The 12,179-nt window shown below is 40.1% G+C and overlaps 1 protein-coding gene across 1 annotated transcript in view; it reads right to left on the reverse strand.

The window, feature by feature from the left end:
* The window catches only part of SMIM14 (small integral membrane protein 14), a 75,000-nt gene that overhangs the window by 9,506 nt on the left and 53,315 nt on the right, over positions 1-12,179 (reverse strand). Inside the window, exon 3 of the mRNA XM_021101115.1 lies at positions 5,298-5,346. Within this exon, the coding sequence (XP_020956774.1) occupies positions 5,298-5,346 (49 nt within the window). The remainder of the gene's footprint in view (positions 1-5,297; positions 5,347-12,179) is intronic.

The following is a 12,179-nucleotide window of genomic DNA, read 5'->3' on the forward strand; positions in this document are numbered from 1 at the left end:
CATGTGGAAATTCCTGGACCAGGGATCCAACTTGCAACAGAGTGGCGACTCAAGCCACTGAGGTGACAACGCCCGACCCTTAACCATCAGGCCACAAGAGAACTTAGGTCCCTTACTTTTTGATATTCTTCCTAAGTAAGATTGTGATGCTTCAGAGAGTTAAACTTCAAATAACAAATTTACTAATGCATATTTCTAGACAGAGCAACCCTGATAAAATGCGCACTCTGTTTTAAGACTTTCATAGTGATGACTCCTAGTTCCCTATAACTGTCTCCTAGCCTGGTTCCTACTGCAGCCTTTCCTTCTTTCATACTGCTGCCAAAAAAGTCTGCTTAAAACACTGCTCTTGGAGTTCCCGTCGTGGTGTAGTGGTTAACGAATCCGACTAGGAACCATGAGGTTGCGGGTTCGGTCCCTGCCCTTGCTCAGTGGGTTGACGAGCCGGCATTGCCGTGAGCTGTGGTGTAGGTTGCAGACGCGGCTCGGATCCCGCGTTGCTGTGGCTCTGGCGTAGGCCAGTGGCTACAGCTCCGATTCGACCCCTAGCCTGGGAACCTCCATATGCCATGGGAGCGGCCCAAAGAAATAGCAAAAAGACAACCCCCCCAAAAAAAAACCAAAAAACCACTGCTCTTAACACATCTCTGACTAACCGTGTGACTCATTACTGGCTATTGCTCAACTCTGAACCCTTCAGCCTGGCCTTTCCTCATCTGATCTAGCTCTACTCATCAATATTACCTCTTAGCATTTCTCTGAAAAAGCATCCTCTGTTCCAATCAACCCCATGCCTTCTTGCTTCTTTAGCCAAGGGTTCCCGGGCCTGTCTGCCCATCAGAATAGCCTGTGACAATATCAGCACCACAGTATCTAAGGCCCTGCCTCCTATCATCCAATTCAGGAGCAGCTCAAGGGTGGCGTCAGGAACCAACAATATTTTTTAAGGCTTTCTAAATGAATCTGATGCAATAGTTCGATGCTAGTTTGGCCGACAGCATGTGCCAGCTCTGCCAACTCAGTCCTTCTGTCTGGCAGGGAAAAATTACAACTAACCTCCATTTATTTAACTATATCCTACGACCCTCTCTCTTCTGTTTAAAAAAAAAAACAACAACAACAAAAAAACCTCCATTTGCTCCACCCACTCTTTCCTTTCTTCTGAAACTAGTATAGCATATTTACTTATTTATTTACCTGTTTATCTTTTATATTTATTTGTCTTTTTATGGCTGCACCTGAGGCATATGGAAGGTATCAAATGGAATATTCACAATGAAGTTAATTAACTTGGCTGGACACCAGGAAGATGAAAAAGAGGGAAGCTCTAAGGGTTGACAGATCCTGAGGGATAATTTCTACAAACTTATATAGGTTTCCAGAGAAGTAGAAACGGAAGAGCAGTGAAAGTGGACAATGCACCAGGAGGCTTTAACCCTGTAATTTTAGGGTTGTTAACAGTAATTACAATATCCTCAGAACATCTACCAATCTTTAGATTTACTTCACAATTAAATTAGCAATAAAGCTAGTTTCCATACAGCTCTTAATCTGAAAGACAGTCTTGCAGAAGAGTTCTATGCGGCTCTAGAGAACAAAACTGGGGGTGAATATCCCAATGAAGTGGACTATAGATCAATATAAAGAATGATGTAGTAATGAGATCTGCTGACAGATTGATACTAGATTCTGCTACCACATGAAGCAGAGTGCTCCACAGTCTATAAAATCATCTCGAATACATGGAGCACACCATGGCAGGCACAATGGGTACTGTGATATTGGGATATAGTAAAAAATACATATTTCGTTTTCATTCTTCTGGTTCCTGGCTTCATACTGCTAAAACACTTAGAATTTCCTGAGTGATATGGGTGAGGAGAATGTGAAGTTTTTTGTTACCCATAATAAACCCCCATTCAACCATAAGTGAGTTACGCTAATGAGGTGACTCTCAGTGGGTCCCCTAGAAAGCTTCAGGGTGGGGACTGGTTGCCAGAGTCTGACCAAGGGTTAGAACTTTGAGTTCTGCTCCTCAACCTCCAGGGCGAGTAGAGGAGCTGGAGATCGAGTTATTCACCAAGGGCCAATGACTGGAACCGATGGAATGGAACTGTCACAAAAATCCTAAATAATGGGGTTCACAGAGCTTCCTGGCAGGTAAACACATGAAGAGCTGGGAGGGTGGCACACCCCGGGAAAACAGGGCTAAGCTGTTCCCCTTCCCTCATACCTTGCTCTACACATCTCTTCTATTTGGCTGTTTCTGAATTGTATCCTTTATAATATACTGAAAATAGTAATTACACTGTTTTCCTGAGCGCTGTGAGCCATCCTTGCAAATTACTGAAAAAGAGTAGGGGGTTGTGTAGACTCCTGATTAATATATTTTATGAAAACAGCATAAGCTCATTGGTAATAATTTAGAATTCACAGAAAAGTAATCATATCACTCAGAGGAAACAACTGCTTAAACCATTTAAAGACATGACTGTCAGAAAGGATTTCCACCAAATGCTAAAAGAACTGGGACAGCCAAACCCAAAAAAAAAAAAACAAAAACAGGCAGGAAGAGGGGAACTGACCAACAGAATTAAAGTACTATTCAAGCTCTAGAGTTTTGCCTTTATATTTGGATTAAAGAAGTGAAATTTCACTCACAGAAATAAGAATATATTTAGTTTACAGGTGGGGCTGGCTCAAAGGTCACAAAAACCACAAATATAATAAACACTTGTTTTCCATAAGGCGTTCAACAAGATTACTTTCAACTAGAAGAACAGGTTTTAGCTTTTACTGCTGAGGCAAAAATTTGAGCTACTTACCTACTTATCAGAGGGCACGCTATAGATTAATGAACAATACTGAAAAGGCAACATAAATGAATCTGCAGTAGGGGAACTATCAGCCCAAAACCTGAACACATCATCTGCCCATTACTTTCTTGTCCAGAGGCATATAATTATTACCCTGCTGTATCAATAGACTACATTCTGACAAAATTCCTACTTTGGCCAGGCACTAGCTCCTATTTCTCTACACTGTTATATATACAGAATTTGATCATAATTCAAACCATAATAACAGTAATTAATAATGTAAAAATAAGCCCTTTTATAATGATAATTCATTGTGTTGTGTTTTGTTTTGGTTTCATATACATAAAAAAGTGGTGCTCAGCTTCAGAGATGTGAGGTATAAAAGCAACTAGCCTATTAAAAAATCTCATCTGGCAATATGTTAAGAGCCTCAAAATATGCAAAAGGATGTTTGTTCAAGTATTATTTGTAACAGCAAAAATATATCAGCAACCTAAGATTCCAACAAAAGGGAATTATTTAAATGCTGGTGCATCCCAATAATGATTTATTATTTAGTGAGTAATTTTTTTTTTTTTTTTTTTTTTTTTGCTTTTTAGGGCCACACTCGTGACATATGTAGGTTCCCAGGCTAGGGGTCAAATCGGAGCTACAGCTGCCGGCCTACACCATAGCCACAGTAACTTGGGATCCGAGCTGCACCAGCAACCTACCACAGCTGACGGCAATACTGGATCCCTGAGCCACTAAGCAAGGCCAGGGATTGAACCCACATCCTCATGGATACTAGTCAGATTTGTTTCCACTGAGCCACAACAGGAACTCCGTCAATAAATATTTTTAAGGTAAATACATGCTGATATATTCACAATACAGCAGTGAAAAACAACACAAACTAATCCCATTTTTTTTTTTTTTTTGACTTTTGTCTTTTTTTTTTGGGCCGCACTTGTGGCATATGGAGGTTCCCAGGCTAGGGGTCTAATCGGAGCTGTTGCTGCCGGCCTAAGCCACAACCACAGAAACACCAGATCCAAGCCACGTCTTCGACCTATACCACAGCTCACGGCAATGCTGGATCCTTAACCCACTGAGCGAGGCCAGGTATCAAACCCGCAACCCCATGGTTCCTAGTCGGATTTGTTTCTGCTGTGCCGTGACAGGAACTCCCTATTCCATTTTTGTAAGTAAATATGAAATTGAATTGCGCCAGCCTTCATCATCCTGTGAAATGTCATACTTCTATTCTTTCAGTCAAATTACTATGGTACAAGACTGGATTGGCTATTATTTCACTGCAAAGTATACCTCAAGTTATTTCTGTACTGAAAAAAGATGCCTCCATATAATGGCCACCACTCTATTACATTCACCATGTGGGATCCATCTTCCTGTGCTGATTCTCACTTTACCATCACTGTTGCCTATAAAGCCAAGGAGAAGCCTCCCTTACTGCCCATGCCCTCTTGAGAATGCTAAAGGCAGGGCCAAAGGAATGACTCCAGTTGCTTCCAAAGCTTCCAAGCCTAGGAAAAAATGGCCTCCTGCCTTTGCCCACAAATTCTCAAATCTGCCAATGGACCCAAAGAAATGCTAGAGAAAGAGTGGGAGGTTTGTGCTAACAGCCTCGGTGTTCAGTTCAATCAACCACAAATGCCGTTCCACACATATCTGCCCCCGAAAAAGTCTAGAAGGGTTTATACCAAGCTGCCAACAGTGGTCATCTTTTAGAATTCTGCTAGATTTTCCTTTTTTTTTTTTTTTCCTTATCTGTGATTTTATAATTTTATTCAATGAACGGGTTTTATTTTTGAGGCAGGACCAAAAAACGCTCAAATTTTAATTTTAAATTAAAGGAGTTTGGCTTTGGCACAGTGGGTTAAGAATCTGACTGCAGTGGCTCAGGTCATTGCAGGGGTGTGGGTTCGATCTCTGGCCTGGGGCAGTGGGTTCAAGGATCCAGTGTGGCACAGCTGCTATGTAGGTCTCTACTGTAGCTTGGATTCAATCCCTGGTCTGGGAACCCATTTTTATGCCATGGGTGAGGCCAAAAAATTTTTAAAAATTGGAGTTCCCATCGTGGCGCAGCGGAAACAAACTCGACTAGGAACCATGAGGTTATGGGTTTCATCCCTGGCCTCACTCAGTGGATTAAGGATCCAGCATTGCTGTGAGCTGTGGTGTAGGTCGCAGATGTGGCTTGGATCTGATGTTGCTGTGGTTGTGGCGTAGGCCGGCAGCCGTAGCTCCGATTTGAGATATGACTCCTAGCCTGGGAACCTCCATATGCTGCAATGTGGCCCTAAAAACCAAAAAAAAAATTTTTTTTAATTTAAGTAGGAAATACAATACTGAATACTGAAAACCATGTCCTTAAAAGGCAAACTGTAAAAATAACTTCTGGCAAATATTCAGTTATATTCTGGTCTCTAATTCTGCCCCCAATGCCAAGCCTTTCTCCTGTCCATTATTACTTACATTCCTGAAGACATTCTGTGTCTGTGCAGTAGGACTGGGACTGCCTCAACTACAATGAATAAGAAGAAAGGAAAGTTAGCCATTGGATTTAACCAAAAAAGGATACTATTTATTAGAAAGATCATGGCTTTTTTTTTTTTTTAAATGACTACCACCATAGTATATATCGTATCTTCAAAAATCAGATAAAAACAGAACACACTGAGAGGTTGCTCAGATTGGGGGGATTTCTTGCTACTCAAAATAATATGCAAATATACTGTGATCTATGCATTTCAGCTATTTAAATTAGGAATTTAAAAAAATCACGTGTGCACAAACTCCTTCCGCCATATGTTATCAGATTTCCCAAAGGAAAAGCACTTAACTGTTAAGGAGAGCTACCAGAAAGAGGGTAGACTTAAAGACTGTTTTTTCCTCAATGAAAATTAGAAGCAGAGAGAGAAAAAAATAGGTTCTATTGGCGTTTCTGCTGGCACAGGGGGCTAAGGATCCAGTGTTGCTGCAGCCGTGGCCCAGGTTAATTTATACCTTGCAACTGGTTGGGGAAACAATGACAGAGCAGCCGAGCTTAGCTGAAAGGCAGAGCTCAATTTAAAGTCAGGCTCTGCAACTTTCTAGTTTTAAGACCTTGGGCACGTTCTTTACAACCTCTAGGCTTTAGTTCCCACATCTGGTAAAATGGGGATAATACTTATACCCAAGAACTACAGAATTAAAATATGTAACACATATGAAATGCAGTAACAATTGAAGAAAGAAGTTAGCTATTATTGTGCCATACAAATTATGACCTTATATAAAAGTATTGGAATTACCAATAGAACAAACCATCTTGTAAGCTGTTCTCTAAGATGATCAGACTTGCTTTGGCATCTATCATACAAAGTAGTTCCATTTGAATTAATAGAGGAAAACATATCTTAATTAATATAAAAATATGCTTGATATTTTAACCATTCCTAAGTATGAAAATAATCTAAGAACTCTTAAAAAAGTATACATTCTATGGCTATTACCAAAAAGACAATAAATAGCAATTGTTAATGAGGATATGGAGAAAAAAGAACTCTTGTGCACTGCTGGTGGGAAGAGAAATTGGTTGTAGCCACTACGGAAGATCGTACGGAGGTCCCTCAAAAAATTAAAAGCAGAGTTACCATATGATCTAGCAATTCCACTTCTGGGTATTTACCCAAAGAAAACAAAAACACTAACTCAAAAAGATATATGCAACCCTATGTTTTTCATAGCATTCTTTACAATAGCCAAATATGGAAATAACTTCAGTGTCCACTGATGGATGAATGGACAAAGAAAAAGAAAAACACACACATACACGTATACACACTGGAGTATTATTCAGTTATAAAAAAAAACAATGAAATCTTGCCATTTGCGACAACATGGATGGACCCTGAGGGCATTATGCTAAATAAGTCAGAAAAAGATAAATGCCATATCACCTCACTTACATGGGGAATCTAAAAATAGAAAACAAAAACCTCAGGGACATAGAGAATAGATTAATGACAGCCTGAGGCAGAGGAGGAAGATGGGCAAAATGGGAAAAGGGGGTCAAAAGGTACAAATTTCCAGTTAAAAATGAATGTTATTGGAATGTAACGCATAGCATGGAGACTACAGTTAATAATACTGTAGGAGTTCCTGTTGTGGCTCAGTGGGTTAAGAACCCAACATAGTGTCCGCGAGGTTGTGTGTTCAATCACAGGCCTCACTCAATGGGTTAAGGATTCAGTGTTGCCACAAGCTGAGGTGTAGGCTGCAGATGTCGCTTGGATCAGGCATTGTGGTGACTGTGGTGCAGGCCAGCAGCTGCAGCCCCAATGTGAGCCCTAGCCCAGGAACTTCCATATGCAGGTGCAGCCGTAAAAAGAAAAACAATAAAAAAGAATACATTAAAAAAATAACACTTAAAAAAACTGTACATTCTATCACTTACAATGGACCATGATGGAGGATAATGCAAGAAAAAGAATGTATAATGTATGTGTGACTGGGTCACTTTGCTGTACAGTAGAAAACTGACAGAACACTGTAAATCAACTATAATAGAAAAAATAAAAATCATTTTAAAAAAATTATACATTCTAAAGAAACTGAAAAAAGACTACTAGACCCTTGGGTCACAAATCAGACCTAAAGAACCTATATGCACATATTTTGTTTAAATTTATTAATTTTTTTCCAGTAAGGAGTATGTATAAATACAAAATTCAATAGTACAAAAGGATTCTTTATGCAAGGCAAATTTCTTGCTCTCTCCTGTCCTTCAGCCTCCACACCAGTGTTTTTTTTTTTTAATCAATCTCTTCAGAAATGTTCTTGAAGTTTTTTTCATTTTTAAAAATTTTTATCAGAGTATAGTTGATTTACAATGCTGTGATAACTTCTGTACAACAAAGTGATTCAGTTATACATGTACATACATCCATTCTCTTTCAGATTCTTTCCCCACATAGAATATCACAGAGTATTATCACATAGTTCTCTGTGCTATAGAGCAGGGCCCCATTGGCCAATCATTCCATATACCTCAGTATGCATATGCCAGTCTCAAACCCCCAGTCCATCCTTCCCAACTGTCCCCTTTGGTAACCCTAAGTTTCTCAGAGTCTGTGAGTCTCCTTCTGTTCTGAAAATACATTTATTTGTATCCTTTTTTATTTTTATTTCTTTATTTTTTATCTTTTTGCCTTTTCTAGGGCCACTCCTGCAGCATATGGAAGTTCCCAGGCTAGGGGTCTAATTGGAGCTATAGCCACCAGCCTACACCAGAGCCACAGCAATGCGGGATTCGAGTCGCGTCTGCGACCTACGCCACATCTCATAGCAATGCCGGATCCTTAACCCACTGAGCAAGGCCAGGGATTGAACCTGAAACCTCATGGTTCCTAGTCAGATTTGTTAACCACTGTGCCACAATGGGAAATCCTATTTGTATCCTTTTTTAGATTGCACATATAAGTGATATCATATGATGTTTGTCTTTCACTAACTTCACTTTGTATGATAATCTTAGTGCATCCATGTTGCTGCAAATGGCATTATTTCATTCTTTTTTATGGATGAGTAATACTCCACTTTATATATGTACCACATCTTCTTTATCCATTCCTCTGTTGATTTAAGTTTCTTCCATGTCTTGGCTACTGTAATTAGAGCTGCAATGAATATTGGGGTACATGTATCTTTTTGAATTATGGTTTTCTCCCTATAGATGCTCAGGACTGGGATTGCAAGATCATATGGTAGTTCTATTTTTAGTTTTTTGAGAACCTCCATACTGTTTTCCATAGCGGTTGCATCAATTTACATTCCCGCCAAAAGTGTAAGAGGTTTCCCTTTTCTCTGCGACCTTTTTTGATGTTTTGCTAAGTATATATATCTTTCCCTATCCTCCACGTCTAAGTATCATGGTAGAGAATGTAAAACAAAAGCAGATTAGGTAAAAAGGGTTATTGGATCAAACACAAGGACTATATAATCACTTCAGCTATCAAGAAAGGAGTACAAATAACTTTCCTGAGTTTAATATTTAGCAATGACATACATATCCCAAAATCTACAGCTGTGATTACAAACACCAATGAGGAGTTCCTATCATGGCACAACAGAAACAAATCCTACTAGGAACCATGAGGTTGCAGGTTTGAGCCCTGGACTTGCTCAGTGGATTAAGGACCTGGGGTTGCCATAAGCTGTGGTGCAGGTTGCAGATGAGGCTCGGATCTGGCGTTGCTGTGGCTGTGCTGTAGGCCGGCAGCTGTAGCTCTGATTAGACCCCTAGCCTGGGAATCACCATATGCCTCTGATGTGGCCCGCAAAAGCAAACAAAATTTAAAAATAAAAAATAAAAAGACCAATGAATTATCAGTTCATTGCACATTGTGTAACTCAAATGTCAGCCTTGGCTTTTGGCTTTATCTCTACATGAAGTGCTCGCCTTGTCTTGAGTTCTGACTTGCTATCTGAAGTTCAATGATAACTACAAATCACATGATTTTCAGATGAAAACCCAATTATTGTACATTCGTTCCCTCATTAAATCTACTTCCACATGGGGTCACATCACCAGTTCTAGGCTTCTTCCTCACGCCTCAGTTTTACCCTCCTTTTGTAGTGTGGGCCTACAAGATGAGATGCTCGCTGTGTTCTTTTTTTTTTCCTTCCTGTGCCTCGGCAGCTCTGGCAGGTCTGGGTTTCACCCTACACCCTTAGAGTGGGTTTGTGAACTATAGCAAGGGTCAACACCAAACTAAAACCTACAGGCTTTTTTTGTCTTTTTAGGGCCACACCTGCGGCATATGGAGGTTCCCAGGCTAGGGGTCTAATCAGAGCTGTTGCTGCTGGCCTACACCACAGCCACAGCAACTAGGGATCTGAGCCGCGTCTGAGACCTCACCACAGCTCATGGCAATGCCAGATCCTTAATCCACTGATCGAGGCCAGGGATCGAACCCACAACCTCATGGTTCCTAGTCAAGATTCCTTTCTGCCTCACCACAATGGGAACTCCCAAGAGGTCTTTTTTTTTTTTTTTTGTCTTTTGTCTTTTTTGTTGTTGTTGTTGCTATTTCTTGGGCCGCTCCCGCGGCATATGGAGGTTCCCAGGCTAGGGGTCGAATCGGAGCTGTAGCTGCCAGCCTACACCACAGCCACAGCAACATGGGATCCGAGCCGCGTCTGCAACCTACACCACAGCTCACGGCAACGCCGGATCTTTTAACCCACTGAGCAAGGGCAGGGACTGAACCCGCAACCCCATGGTTCCTAGTCGGATTCGTTAACCACTGCGCCACGACGGGAACTCCCCAAGAGGTCTATTTTTATATATACTTTTACTAAAACATAGCCATACATACCCATTTGTTTACACATTGTCCATGGATGCTTTCATTACAACAGCTGAGTTTAGTAGTTGCCATAGAGACTCCAAGCCTAAAACACTTACTACCTGGCCCTTAAATCACGCAACACTACCGATAATATCAACAGTTAAAGATAACCTAGAAATACTCATGAAATAAGGGAAAAAACAAATATTTACGTACAGCTATATAAAAATGTTCATTCAGAAATGTGAGATGTGGGAGTTCCTGTTGTGGCGCTGTGGTTAATGAATCCGACTAGGAACCATGAGGTTGCGGGTTCGATCCCTGCTCTTGCTCAGTGGGTTAACGATCCCTCGTTGCCGTGAGCTGTGGTGTAGGTCAAAGACGCGGCTTTGATCCCACATTGCTATGGCTGTGGCCTAAGCTGGCGGCTATAGCTCCGATTCGACCCCTAACCTGGGAACCTCCATATGCCGTGGGAGCAGCCCTAGAAAAGACAAAAAAAAAAAAAAAAAGAAAGAAATGTGAGATGTTCATTAATTATGCCTAGTTATAAGGCAATAATCACTTACTTATTCATTTATTCATTCAAAATGCTTACTGAATGCCTTCTATATGCCAAGTACAGTTCTACGTACTAAGAATTTGGTGTTGGACCAAGTTTCAAGTCTTGTTGGGGAAATCAGACAAATAACAAATATAAAAATGTCAGCCACACAAAGAATGAAGATACAGTCCAGTAGCCACTTTAAATTAGGCAGACAGAGACAGTAACACTTAAGGGACCATCTACAGGACAGTAACAGTAAAGATCAAGGAGACGAGCCTTGCAGGCAGAGCCAACAACTAGGAAAGGCCCCTCGACAAAAAGGTGCCTGTGGGTTGGTGCTGAAGGAACCAAATGGTCACTGTGCCTGGGGCATAGCAGCCACATTCCTTGGCTGCTGTATGTAGCTCACCTCAGAACCAAAGGCTCTCGACATATGCTCAGGTAGGCACAGTCTGCCAGTAACGGCATTAGTCTACCTCCAACTCTAAGACATAGAACAGATACGTTTTATTAACGAGGACTAGGAACACTTTCTTATTATTATCATATTAGAAATACACTTAAATAAAAATATTCTTTAATGATATAAATTTGTAAATTTTATTACTTTTAATTATAACTTTAATAATTTAATGCTTACGTTATAATAAAAATAACCTTACAGAATACTTAGAAATTAATGTGGATTAATTCACTTCCCTAATATAATGATCACTATTGTGATTTCTTTTCTAGTCTTAAAATACACACACTTTCACATACTTACAATTACCATAACAAATATTTACTGGGAACTTGTAAGTGCATAGGGATTATACTAAGAACTTTATTTAATCCTCACATCCACTAGCAGGAGAAAGGTGCTATTATTTCTACTTTACGGATGAAGAAAACTGGGTTTGCAGAAGGTTAGCTATCATATTCAGTATTAACTCTAAAGTCTAAAATTTTAATCACAATTCCATTCAACTTTACAATGCACAAAATTGTGCATCATAATTTTAGTTAACATTAACATGAAACAGTGTGTAAACAACCACAATTTTGAATGGTTACAAAATACTCCAGTGAGTTGATATACAAGTGAAATACAACTGAATGGAAACAAATTCAGAGGAAAGTGAAAATGACCACAGATACAGTTACCTAATAGTCTCTAAGATTAACACAGTCCATGTTTTCCTTCAGCACTAAAAGACAAAAGACAACTCACAGTGCATCTTCTCAGTTTTCTGATTTGGAGGATACAATGAGACAATTGATGCTAATTCTGGCTACTCCAGAAGGAAACCACTTGTGAAAACAAATATAATTTAAACAAAACCAAAAGATAATATATGAAGGAAACAAGCATGACAGTATTTATAGGATTGAGCCAGAAATTTCGAATATTTTCTGTATCACAGTGGAGTGGGGGGAACCACAGGTGGCCTCCCTATAGCCAATGGCTGCTGTGTGCGTAAACTTTCATGCTAA

The sequence above is a fragment of the Sus scrofa genome, chromosome 8, assembly GCF_000003025.6.
Source record: "Sus scrofa isolate TJ Tabasco breed Duroc chromosome 8, Sscrofa11.1, whole genome shotgun sequence".
Taxonomy (NCBI): Eukaryota; Metazoa; Chordata; class Mammalia; order Artiodactyla; family Suidae; genus Sus; species Sus scrofa.